This window comes from Phacochoerus africanus, chromosome 11 (assembly GCF_016906955.1).
Source record: "Phacochoerus africanus isolate WHEZ1 chromosome 11, ROS_Pafr_v1, whole genome shotgun sequence".
Classification (NCBI taxonomy): Eukaryota; Metazoa; Chordata; class Mammalia; order Artiodactyla; family Suidae; genus Phacochoerus; species Phacochoerus africanus.
This window is the reverse complement of record NC_062554.1, coordinates 134,517,743-134,529,806: the sequence shown is the minus strand read 5'-3', so window position 1 is coordinate 134,529,806 and position 12,064 is coordinate 134,517,743. Positions and strand designations below refer to the sequence as shown.

The window sequence follows — 12,064 nt, the reverse complement described above, 5'->3', positions numbered from 1 at the left end:
CAGGGGCCCTGGGCTCTCAGGATGCCACACAGCCCTGGGTGACCATAAAGGCCAAAGACGCCCTGGGAGTCTTTTTTCTTGATTCTTGAAGTGTAGTTGACGTAGAAGAGTCTACTAATTTCAAATGTACAATAGAGTGCTTCGATATCTTTGCAGACTGTTTTCCACATGAAGTTATCCTAAAATACTGGCTGTACCCGCACACTGCACATCAGTTCATACACAGCAGTTTGCACCTCCGAATCCCTCATCTGTCTCGTCTCTCCCTCCCCTCCCCACCCCTCGTAACCTCTAGCTTGCTCTCTGTATCTTTGAGTCTGTTTCTGTTTTGCTATATTTGTTCATCTTTTTTTTTTTTTTAGGTTCCACGTTTAAGTGAAAACATGCAGTATTTGTCTTCCTCCGTCTGACTTCTTTCACCCGGTACCTCCCCGGATTCTCCCCGGCCACTCCAGTCATGCCTTCCAACGGAATGCGCTTTGAAGGGCTCACCTGACCTTGAGCCCGGTTTCCATGACAACCCCACCTCCACGGCCCTGGCCCTGTGATCTGGTTCCCTCCTCCCCTCCGATGACCAAGGCCCCACGGCGTGTGGGCACTGTGCTTGTCGGGGGACAGACATAAAAGGGTGAAGGCGTTTCTGTCTTGTACGTATTTACATTACAGACCCAAAAGTGTTCAAATGCTTTTCAGGAGGTACACTTTCAATGGCTGAATGACGCTGACATTGCTAATGGAAAGATCTTTTCACTTAATGTGATAGGATTCGTGATGCTGCAAGAGAAATGCTTTTTTTTTTCCTTCTCAAATAGCTTTGGAAATCTGTTTCTATCCATGTGTGAAACAAAGAGAAACTGAAGTCACATGCCTCCTTTAGGAGGCTTCTGATTTCCCCAAGACTCTTCAGAGAAGAGTCGCTGTTACAGTAAAAATGCCAGTTTTCAATGGGCTGCCCTTCGGCAAAGCCACTGAAGCTTCAGCGAACCTCCTCCTCCAGTCTGCGCCTGAGGGTAGAGACAGGTGGATATTGGAAAGCCCACAGGACCTGAAAACGATGCTCTGAGAGGTCCAGGGCAGTGTTTGTGTTCTGCAGGGCACGAGACAGTTTTATTCTGCGGTTTTAAAAACCAACCCACAGAGTATGTGTTGTGGCTTCAGCCGGTTAAGGACATGACATTGCCTCCGTGGGGACTCAGGTTTGATCCCTGGCTTCCCTTGGTGGGATAAGGATCCGGCATTGCCTTAAGCTAAGGTGTAGGTTGCAGATGCAGCTCAGATCAGGGGGTGCTGTCACTGTGGCACAGGCCGGCAGCTGCAGCTCCCATTCAACGCCTATCCCAGGAACCTCCACATGCTGCAGGTGCAGCCGTAAGAAGGAAAAAAAGAAAAAGAAAACACAAAACCAAAAACTCACTTACCAGAAACGTCTGCATGACAGCACTTAATTGGTTGTGCATAACCAGCAGAACTATGTAGGGCAGAAAGCTGACGGTGTACACCAGGCTGGTGCAGAGGGCAGCTGTGTTCGCTCGGCTGAAAAACGCACTCAGGAAATAGCTCAGCATGACGACGGACACCCCGAAATCCAGGAGGAAGAGGAAAATGATGCAGCCGTTGCTGTACCTGAAGATGCCGCTGGTCTTCAGGATGACGGCCAGGGCGGCACTGCTCACGGTCAGCACGGCCACGTTCTCCAGGAGCCAGGCCAGGAAGGGGACGGCGGGGGCCACGCCCATCACCCTCATGTACTGTGAAAACGAGGGCACTGGAGTCACCGCGACGAGGACCCCGAGAAAGAACAGGGCAGCCGGCGGGAAGAGAGGGACCGTGGGTGGACGGGGAAGCAGAGCCTGGAAACCGGGCCCCCGGAGGCCCAGCACTGGACGTGCCCTCCCAGAGGCAGCAGCTAATTGTGACGAAGCCCCTACAGAGAGTGGCTGGGGCCAGTGAGGAAGGTCGCCGCTGCGAGAGGGCACGACGGGAAAGCGGGCGCAGACCCCAGACCCCGGACCTGATCGCCGTCAGCTCGCTCCCCTTCCTTGTTTATTGAGGTTTTGGTGGTGGCGTTCCCTCTTCGTTTGTCATTTGGTTTCTGGTGATTTTATTTAATGAAAACAAAGAAAAAGGCAGGGGAGGAACAGTGGGCCTTAAGCTACTCTCTTTGGAGGTTATTGCTTAGGTTTTACAATACGTCTTGCAAAATAATTCTGTGTGAAGTAACAACACGAACCCTAATTTATCCACCAAACCCAGCCCTTGCTCGTGGACAACATTGCGATGTCTCTGGGTGAGGGCTGCTTCCCCGTGAAATGAGAACCACTCGTGTGGCGGGACCCCGTGGGCAACCCCGGGCAGCAGAGCCCAGTCCTGGGCCTCGTGCCCCGGGCCCAGGTGGGTGGGAATGAAACACAAAAATCCAGGAACGTGTCAGTTCTCAGTAGGTAAATGAAACGCGAAACAATGGTTCAAGTTCTATTCAAAACTGAGTGAAAAGCACATTGTACTCTCTGCCCTCTGCCTTCTTCTTAATAAACAAGTGGATAATTGCACCCATGCACCTGCCTGGCTGAGTTGGCAGGCGGGTCTTGACTAGATGCCCTTATGGACTTTGATTATTTTTTTTGTCTTTTTGCCACTTCTTGGGCCGCTCCTGTGGCATGTGGAGATTCCCAGGCTAGGGGTCGAATCGGAGCTGTAGCCGCCGGCCTACACCAGAGCCACAGCAATGCGGGATCCGAGCCGCATCTGCAACCTACACCACAGCTCACAGCAACGCCGGATCCTTCACCCACTGAGCAAGGCCAGGGATCGAACCCACAACCTCATGGTTCCTAGTCGGATTCGTTAACCACTGCGCCACGACGGGAACTCCTAGACTTTGATTCTTTAAAAAACAGCTTTGATCATTTCAGTTTTTAACAATATTGGGCCCAAAACAGGAAGGTTATACATAGAGAATGCCAACAGGAAATGAAAACGGGAATTCTGTCCGTCTAGGTCGCATCAAAACCGCCAAGGGGAGTTCCCGTCGTGGCGCAGTGGTTAACGAATCCGACTAGGAACCATGAGGTTGTGGGTTCGGTCCCTGCCCTTGCTCAGTGGGTTAACGATCCGGTGTTGCCGTGAGCTGTGGTGTAGGTTGCAGACTCGGCTCGGATCCCGCGTTGCTGTGGCTCTGGCGTAGGCCGGTGGGTACAGCTCCGATTCGACCCCTAGCCTGGGAACCTCCGTGTGCCGCGGGAGCGGCCCAAGAAATAGCAACAACAACAACAACAACAACAACAACAACAACAAAAAGACAAAAAAAAAAAACCGCCAAGGGAGCAACTCTGGTTTTCTTCTTCCAAACCATGGGCTGGCCCGTCAGCTTCCTGCCACTCCATAGGTGTCATAGATGGAGCACCTGCTAAGCTCTGGCAGGCACTGGACCTCCACAGACAGTGAGTTTCGTGGGCCGCAGGGTAGGGTCAGGGATGGGGCAGGATCCAGGGCCGCTGCTCCCCCTGCCCAGATCCCCGGCCAGCCCTGACGCTGTTTACCTCTTCCAGCTGGATCTCCCGCTCGTAAACCAGCTTTCGGACTGTGCTGGCCACGGACACCACCCACGTCAGCATCATTATCAGGGGGAAAAAGAAGCCGACGTTGTTCAGGAAGCTGTGAATAAACGAGGCAGTCAGCGTCAGAGTCTGCGCAGAGAGGCACTGGCGCTAAGTCCTGCACCTGTGCCCGCTTTCTTTACGTTGTCCTTAGAGCTGCAGCGCTCCTCCAAGAACAAGAACTCACGTGACCATCTCCTTAGGCCTGTGACGAGTGTCCCGATTTAACAGGTGTGGCCTGGAATTTGGCACTTGTCACCCATGGCCTCTACATGGATTGAATCATGAGCCACTGTAGCCGCCGACCCGCAGCACCCGCTGAGCAGAGCTCAGGGTGGAGACCAGGAGAGAAGCACGCTGGGCTCTGGGGGAACTGGAAGGGCAGGTCTTCAGACAGACACTTTTAGGACAAGATTTTATGAGCCCAATTCTTGCATCTCCTCATATCTAGAAAAACACTCAAATCCTTTGTGATGACTGACGTTGTGACTAGTAGACCTTGCTGAGACCAGCAGCAAACTGTTGTAAAACGTTCACATGGCTGCAGGCACCTCCCCCTCACCTTTATCGAATCCTGAGAGTCCGCCTTCCCCTCTTTGGGGCAGTATTTCAGAGCCGTCTGAAATACCACCTCCTGGTCTGTAGTTAGGATAAAACAAAGACTGCCACAATCACGTGCGAAGGCAGTGAGTCCCGCAGGCTGTGAAGACTCGGGAGCCTGGCCCTGACGGCGCAGGTGCACGTCAAAGGAGGGATGTCTGTGAGCCCAGGCGTCTGTTGTTCCTGCTCCCTGCCCTCTGTTGAAAAAACTCATATATCCTAGCTCCTCCCTCACCTCCTCTGAAGGGTTTCTCAGGGCTACCTGAGATGCTGCTCCTGGGCTTAAGTCCTAATTTTTCCCCAAATAAAACTTAACTCTCAACTTTCAGGTTGTGCATTTTTTCCAAGTCGACATAGGTGTGCAAACTCAAAGCAGAATGCAAGTGAGTACCTCTCCTATCTCTACAAAGAAGAGGTGGTGAGAGGCTTGGAATTGGATAGACCTGCATCTGGGCAACTACCCCAGATCCCAGAGAAGGTCCAGACGCTCTGCATACACACGTCTGAGTGAGGCCAATTCATAGAAATCAAGCAGAATAAGAGATTGGAGATGAGACATTACAGTTCATGGTGTGTAACTCAGCCCATTCCTAGTCTGCTCCTGGAAACAAGGAGAAGGAAACAACCAGAGAAGGAAAAAACGCACACTGCAATTTTGATAAATATTTGGAAGAGACGGCCAAGGATTCGAGAAAGCTGCTAAAAATAATCAGGGTCACACGGGAGTCACATGAACAGTAGATAAATCTTAGTAGTAAAACCCCATGCTCTGCCGATCTAGCACATGCCGTCAAAACCACACTTCCTAAGAAATTATTTGCAAAAGTGATTATTTCTATTCCAGAAGGAATATCTCTATTTTCCTGTTTCTTCTATATCTCTGTTATGTATCAAGTATTAGTAACCCCCCCAAATTCATACACTAAAACCCTAACCCCCAAAGCGGTGATACCTGGAGGTGGTAATTAGATTGAGGTGAGGTGACAGGGGTGGGCCCACAGTGTCCTGATAAGAAGAGGAAAACAGGGAGGTCCCATTCTGGCTCAGTGGGTTATGAACCCAACTAGTATCCATGAGGACGCAGGTTTGATCCCTGACCTTGCTCAGGGGGTTAAGGATCTGGTGTTGCTGTGAGCAGTGGTATAGGCTGCAGATGCAGCTCAGATCCCGCAAGTCTGTGGCGCAGGTCAGCAGCTGTAGCTCCAATGTGACCTGTAGCCTGGGAACTTACATCTGCCACTGGTGCAGGAAGAGGAAGAAGAAGAAGAAGGAGGAGGAGGAGACGGAGAAAAGAAGACAAGCCAGAGTTCTCTCTCTCTCTCTCCCTCTGCGGACACAGCCAGAAGGGCGCTGTCTTCAAGCCAGAGACAGGGCCCTCGATAGAAACAGAATCTACCAGCCCCTGGGCCCTGGACTTCCCAGCCTCTGTTTTGAAAAAGGAAACTACAGTTCCTAAAGTCCAGGGGGCACAATACAGAGAAAGGCCAATGATAAGGGGGTCCGGACAGCAGGTTAGACTGGGTGGTGTCAGCAGCCACTCCCGCGCGAGACCCTGTTTCCAAGTGCCACGTGAGGGCTCCTGTGAAGAGCAAGGACATGTGCAGGAAGCACGTGGTCTTCACGACCACGGAAGAGAGACTGTGAGCCAAGACCATTAACGCGGCCTGGTCGTCACCACCAGCAGGGTCCTCTGGCAAACGACTGGTCAGGAGGACCCAATCCACCCAAGACAAGTAACGACGGCCAAAGGCTAGCACAACATCCACAAAAGTGGGTTCAAAGTCTCACAATCATCAACAAACGGAGGACACATCCAAAAAGATGGGCGACGTGAAACATGAAAACAGACAACATCTTTGCCATCGGTTTAAAACTGTCTCCCAAGGCAATTCGCTCTATAAAAACATCGCACAGCAGAACTGTTACCATCCAGGGACAGGATGGAGAGCTCGCGAGAAGATAGGGAATGGGAGCTGCAAGAAGAAAGAAACAGAAGGAGAAAGCATGCCATCGAAATGAGAAGCAGAGCAAGGGCAAGCAATGTCACACAGAATACAGTAAGGACACAGAAAATACAAATGAAAACACAACAAAAGGAAAGGGAAAGGAAGAGTTTAAAGAATTAAGAACATTTTACTGATATGAAACACACGGGGGAAAGTCACGCCATTGGATTCCCTAAAGAAGAAAAACCAACTACTAGAAGACAAAAAATTTGAAATGCTAGAATACACCAAGGTTTTCCATAAAAAAGAAGAAAACTTCAGTTTACGCATTGAAAGGACTCATCTTGTGCCATGGAAATAAATTACTGAATTTTCAAGTTATTAGCAATCTGTCAAAATTACTAAGTCGTGTAAAAAAGGGACAATATCAAGGTAGCCTCAGATTTCTTTGTAATAACCTTCAAAGCCCAAGATAATGGGGCTACTTCTATGAGATATTTAAGGAAAGACTGAGCCAAGGCTTTCATATCCAGCCAAGCTGTCTTTCAAACACAAATGCTGCAAAAAAGTTTAAAGAGTAAGAACTCAGGTTAAGTTATCTCATGACATCTCAAGGGCATCACTAGATGACAAGCCAGCCCACTAAATGACGACTGGTAAATCTTACACTGACTGTGCTGGGCCGTGTGCGTACTTTCCAGTAGAAAGGAGACTGAAACAAAAATGAAAGATAAGATGACAAGGCAGACTGACAATGTTATATGCCCTGAAATGTAAAAACGATACAACAAACAAAACATTGGAAAGTTGGGAACATGAGCCAGAGAGGAAGGGTAAGTTGGTGACTGTCAAAATCAAAGATTATTTTTTCAACACTGACAAACACAGAATATAAGCATAGCCATCTTTAATGGAATGAAGGAGGACATTAAGTGAAGTAATAATATTAACTAAAATTGCAAGAAAAAGTACACAATAGAAGAAGAGAAACTACTTTTTTTTTTAACTATTGGTCATAGTAAAAAAAAAAGTGAAAGGATTGATATTATTTATACAAAATTATAACTGTAAGATAACCACTAATACAAGAGCAACAGTACTAATATTAGTTTAAAAGTGAACTTATACGTGTAGAAAAATATGACATAACAAAGACCACAGACACATGAAATATCATTCCATACCATTGAACAGCTAACCTTGCCTGTGTAAAAAGTTATTTGATGCATACAAGGGACACATCTAAAAAAAAATACTTCAGAAAAATCTTAAATGAAAAGATGAAAAAAAATACAGCAAGCCAATGGGGGATGCAGAGAAAGAGAAGAAAGGAGAAAAAGGCAGATGCCGTTAATTTATATACACAAGGTAGAATTAAGTCCACAATAAGCATTAAATAAGACCCCGGACACAATTATTCCTAGGTCTGCACTAGGTAACAGAGCCCCAAGAACTGAAAGGTCAACGCCAAGGAAAAACAAGGGGGACATACCAGTAGCAGGGACTGTAATTCATCTATCTTAGGACAGATGAAGTGGACACAAATTAAGGACAGAAAATTCCTAAGTAACAGGCTTAATACAGGTAAATTCACTACTATAAAATAGGAAATTAGAAATTCTTTTCAAGTGCCCATAAATCATTCACAAAAGTAGATTATATGTTGATAGAGAAAAATGCCGTAAATTCAAAAGTGGAAATGACATAGTATTTTCTGATGGGGATGTAAAAATTAGGATTTATTAGCAGTATTTGGCACGTCAGTGTATGATGCAATTTTTGGATTTTTCTGGATCTGATTTTTTTTTTCTTTTTTGGCTGCCCACAGCAACATCCGCCACACTAAGCAAAGCCAGATCCTTGACCCACTGCAAAGGGCTAGGGATGGAACCTGTATTCCTGCTCCCGCAGATACGCCACTGTTCCCACTGTGCCACAGCAGGAATGCCTGTTGATCTGATTCTTCAATGCTATCACAGAATAGTTTTAATTTAAATTTTTTCTTATTACAGGTAAGCTGAGTAACTTCACATGCTTAAAACTCCAGAGAATTTTAACTCTGGAATTAGAAGAAGCTTTACTTTTAACAGCTCCTGGGTCAGGAGGATAGTAGAAACCCATACTGCAGGTGTCTAGGACACAGTGAACTTTTAGCCATGTATCAGGTCTACGGGCACAGCTAAGTAATGGTTGAAAGCAAAGTCACCTCCTTGGGTAACTACATAAAGGCGGAAAAAACACTACAAATAATGAATCAAACATTGGTGTCAAGTATCAAAGAAATAGCAGAATACATTGAAGGTACATAAAAGTAAGGAAGTAATAAAAATAAAAGCAGAAGTAGCAAATAAATTAGAAAGACCAAAAAAGAAAAAGAGAGAGAGAGAGAGAAAATTGATAAAGTCCAAAGATGGCTCTTTGAAAAAAGTAACAACAGAACAAGAAAGTATTGAAACTACATGTGCACCAAGAGAATTTTAAAAATGCAGAAGGAGCAAACTTGCTGAAGAAGAAATGCAGGCGCAGGAGGTTGGGGAGGGGACAGGAACACAACGGCTTTGTTTGATTTCAATCCTCCCTCAGGCCTGAGCGAGGGTGGGGAAGGCACGTGTCGTGTCTGATGTTGAGGCCTGTACACCTCCACTGACTTCCAAGATGCGTAAGAAGAGGTCCCCTGATTCTCATTCCTTGGGAACCCCCACAGGGACACGACCCACGGCTCTCTGGCCTTACCCGGTCCTGGGAAACCCTCGTCTACAAGCTTCCAGAGGCAGAGATAACATCTTTCTTCACCAGCAGCCATGGAGAGACACAGAGCAAGCGCTCCATAAATTATTCCGAATGAAGAAACAACACAAACCTTGGGCTCTTAGTGTGGGACTTCAAGGCCTCTTCAAGGAGACAGAACCCAAAGCCTCTGGCCAAGACAAGAATTACCAGGTGAATTATCATCACCCTGCCCATCTCATTGTAATGCCACCTCCCCCGCTTTGAGCAACCTGGCCTACTCCTTCCTGCTCCCTACTAGCAAAGGTATGTGGCCCACTCCTCACCCTGCCCCTAGAGGGGCCTTATACACCCCCAACCAACCAGCAAGTGTATCGTAAGACCCCTCTTTCCCCAGCCAGTCAGCAGGTCAGCAGGTGTATTGTGAGACCTCTCCTCTCTCTTTTAAAAACAGACACAGCCATGCACCTGGTGTCAGCTCTCCCTAATCATCAGGAAGGCTTCCCACTACACTAGCCGTGTCTCTTATCTCAGTAAACTCTTCTGTCTCTTCACCCAGCTATGCTGGAAAAGTCTTTTTCTGACCCATGTGCACAGACCATGACACTTATGTCATGATTTCAAGTATATCAAATATTTATCACAAGGTCATAGATGGGAAAAATAGTCCCCAAACAAACAAACAAAAAAACCCAACTGAGGTTTTAGAAGAGGGTATGAAGTATGATTTTTTTTCTATTTTCTCAACTCTTAATAACAATTTGTTTATAAAATAAACCATCAAAGAAGAAACATATTAAACCAGGGATGTTTAAATGAGCTCAGAAATAAGACTGTCTGTCACCTTCCTATTATCCAGACAACATGAATCAAACAAATATGTTTCAGATACTTCCATGTATTTATCCCTACAAATCCCAAAGAAAAGCTTGTCAATAAACTTTGAAATTAGGAAATCAAAATTCTCATTTATTTAAACCTTTTAAAAAGGATACTCTGATCTTCATAAACATTTCACTGTCACCATCTCTTTTTCAGAAGGTGGCAAATCTTGGTTTTCACTTTAATAACTCCCTGTTAATAGTGTTTTCTTCGTGGCTTTTGCCTCTATTAGCAACATTCAATGGGTTCAAAGACAAATAATGAAGAGCACGTTGAATCAAAATCACATATACAGGAAGAGCCACGCAGAGAGATCAGCTTTCATTCTTGTGTCTCCAGATGTATGATTTTGGTGTAAGTGTAGGATGATGGGCAACTTCCACCTCTCCCTCCCACATCACCCTGGCTCTGCCTACTGTCCTGTCACCTGCCTTTCTCCCTCTCCTCCCCACCACACAGGACCCTAATCACAGGCAGAGTCCAGGATGCTGTCGTGGCAGCTGCTGAGAAGGACTGCAGCTTTCTCCCTCCCCTCTCCCCCATCTTCCTCCCATCAGCGGCCTGGGCCAGGGAGCTGATGCCAGCCCTCTATCTCCACTTCCCTCCCTAGTGGCCAGCTGGGGTCCCTCCTGATCAATGATTTGCATGAGGAGGGCTGCCAGGGAGGGAGTGAATCAGAGACACTCGAGGCTCATATTTAGGTTGTTCCCTCCAACCCAGCCTGCACCAGAGTCACACACAGAATGGGCACGCTTCCCCAGTCCTGCGTGAAGGGGACTTGATTTCATCCATCCCTTTCCTGTTCCTGGTTTGCTAACTCACCCAGGAAAGTCAGAGCAAAGGAAGGATGCGCCAGGCACTCACACCTCTCCAAACATAGCGCCGCTCAAAACGTCACTCACATCTCAGCTCTGACGCAGCCTACACAGGGTGGGTGTGGTCGCCTCCAGCACCCAGCCTATCAACTCCAAAGGCAAAGATAAGTCCAAGTCCGTACAAAGTCTGACATTTCAATGCAAATAAGTTCTAGAGATCTGTTGCGGGTTACAGATAATTCTGTAACCTTAAAATAGCATCTTCCAATGTACATCCCTCAGGACATTAGTTCCATGGGTTACCAACAGATACTACACAGACGGAGAGAGAGAGAGGTGTTCAAACAAGATGAGAAATCCTTCGTTGAATCAGATGGAACTTCTCCCTCACTCCCCAACACACACCATCAATTCTCCCTTTAACTGGACTATTCCCAATAGCATCCTATACTAAATAAAAAAATCAAAATTAAAAAACCCCCTTTGGTCCAAATTCCCCTCCAGCCACTGCCCATTTCTCTCTCCCCACTTGTGGGAAGCTCCTAGAGGCTGTCTGATTCAGCCTCCCCCGTGTCCACACCCACCTGGCTATTGCTCCCTCCCCACGGAGGCTGCCTCACTGGACATACTTGACCGCCCCCCCATTTATAATCCATGGGCACCAGGACTTCACAGGTTCTGTCTCCCTTCTCTGTCTCCCCCTCTCTAGGTCTTCAAGGGCAGAGGCCTCAGGGCCCCACTGGCCTCGTCATTTCTCCATCCACACCTCGTTCCACCGTCATGTCACCCAAGCCCAGAGTTGTACATACATCCGAATGGAGAGGCCTCCCAAGTTCATGTCTGCAGGTGGATCTCTGCAGGCTCCTAGAGAAACCTTCTGCTCACATCTCATCTGTGCTCCTACGGGCACTTAGACGTCTCTGACCTTGAACGTCTCTTCTTCTCCCCAGACCTGCCCCACCCTCCAGCTTCTCCAACACAGGTAAACGTGATTTCAGAAATCCAAGGACTTGGACAAAGAGAGCCAGGTCTTCCTGGACGTCCCTCTATCACACCCTCATCAATTCTCTCCCCTCTCCCTTCCAAAGGCCACCAGGGTCCGACTGCCTGTCACCACCTCCTGGCTACCAACCTGGACCAGGCCACGACCATCTCTCACCTGGATCATCACCCCCGCCTCCTGAACGATTTCTGCTTCCACAGCTACCCTCCACAGCCTTTTCTCCACATACAACACGAGCCGGATGGCGTCACTTCTGTTCAAACCCCTCCAGCAGCCTCCTGGGTCATTCAGGTCCCTCTCCGATTTCACCTCCTACATCCGTGCCCTGTGTGCTCTGCTCTGGTGACCCTTCACTCGCCAGCCTGCCCCCCCTACCCCAGGGCCTTTGCACTGCCCGATCCTCGGGCCTGGAACTCGTCCCTATCTCTCTGTAATTCTTCAAGCCTGTGCTCAAGCATCACCTCCCTGGCAAGACCAGCCCTGACCACACTGAGA

General features: G+C 47.9%; 1 protein-coding gene across 1 annotated transcript in view; it reads right to left on the bottom strand.

The window, feature by feature from the left end:
- Positions 1-12,064, bottom strand: part of LOC125111183 (ATP-binding cassette sub-family A member 13-like) — a 281,764-nt gene that overhangs the window by 200,032 nt on the left and 69,668 nt on the right. Inside the window, 2 exon segments of the mRNA XM_047753036.1 lie at positions 1,419-1,748; positions 3,540-3,654. Of these exon segments, the coding sequence (XP_047608992.1) occupies positions 1,419-1,748; positions 3,540-3,654 (445 nt within the window).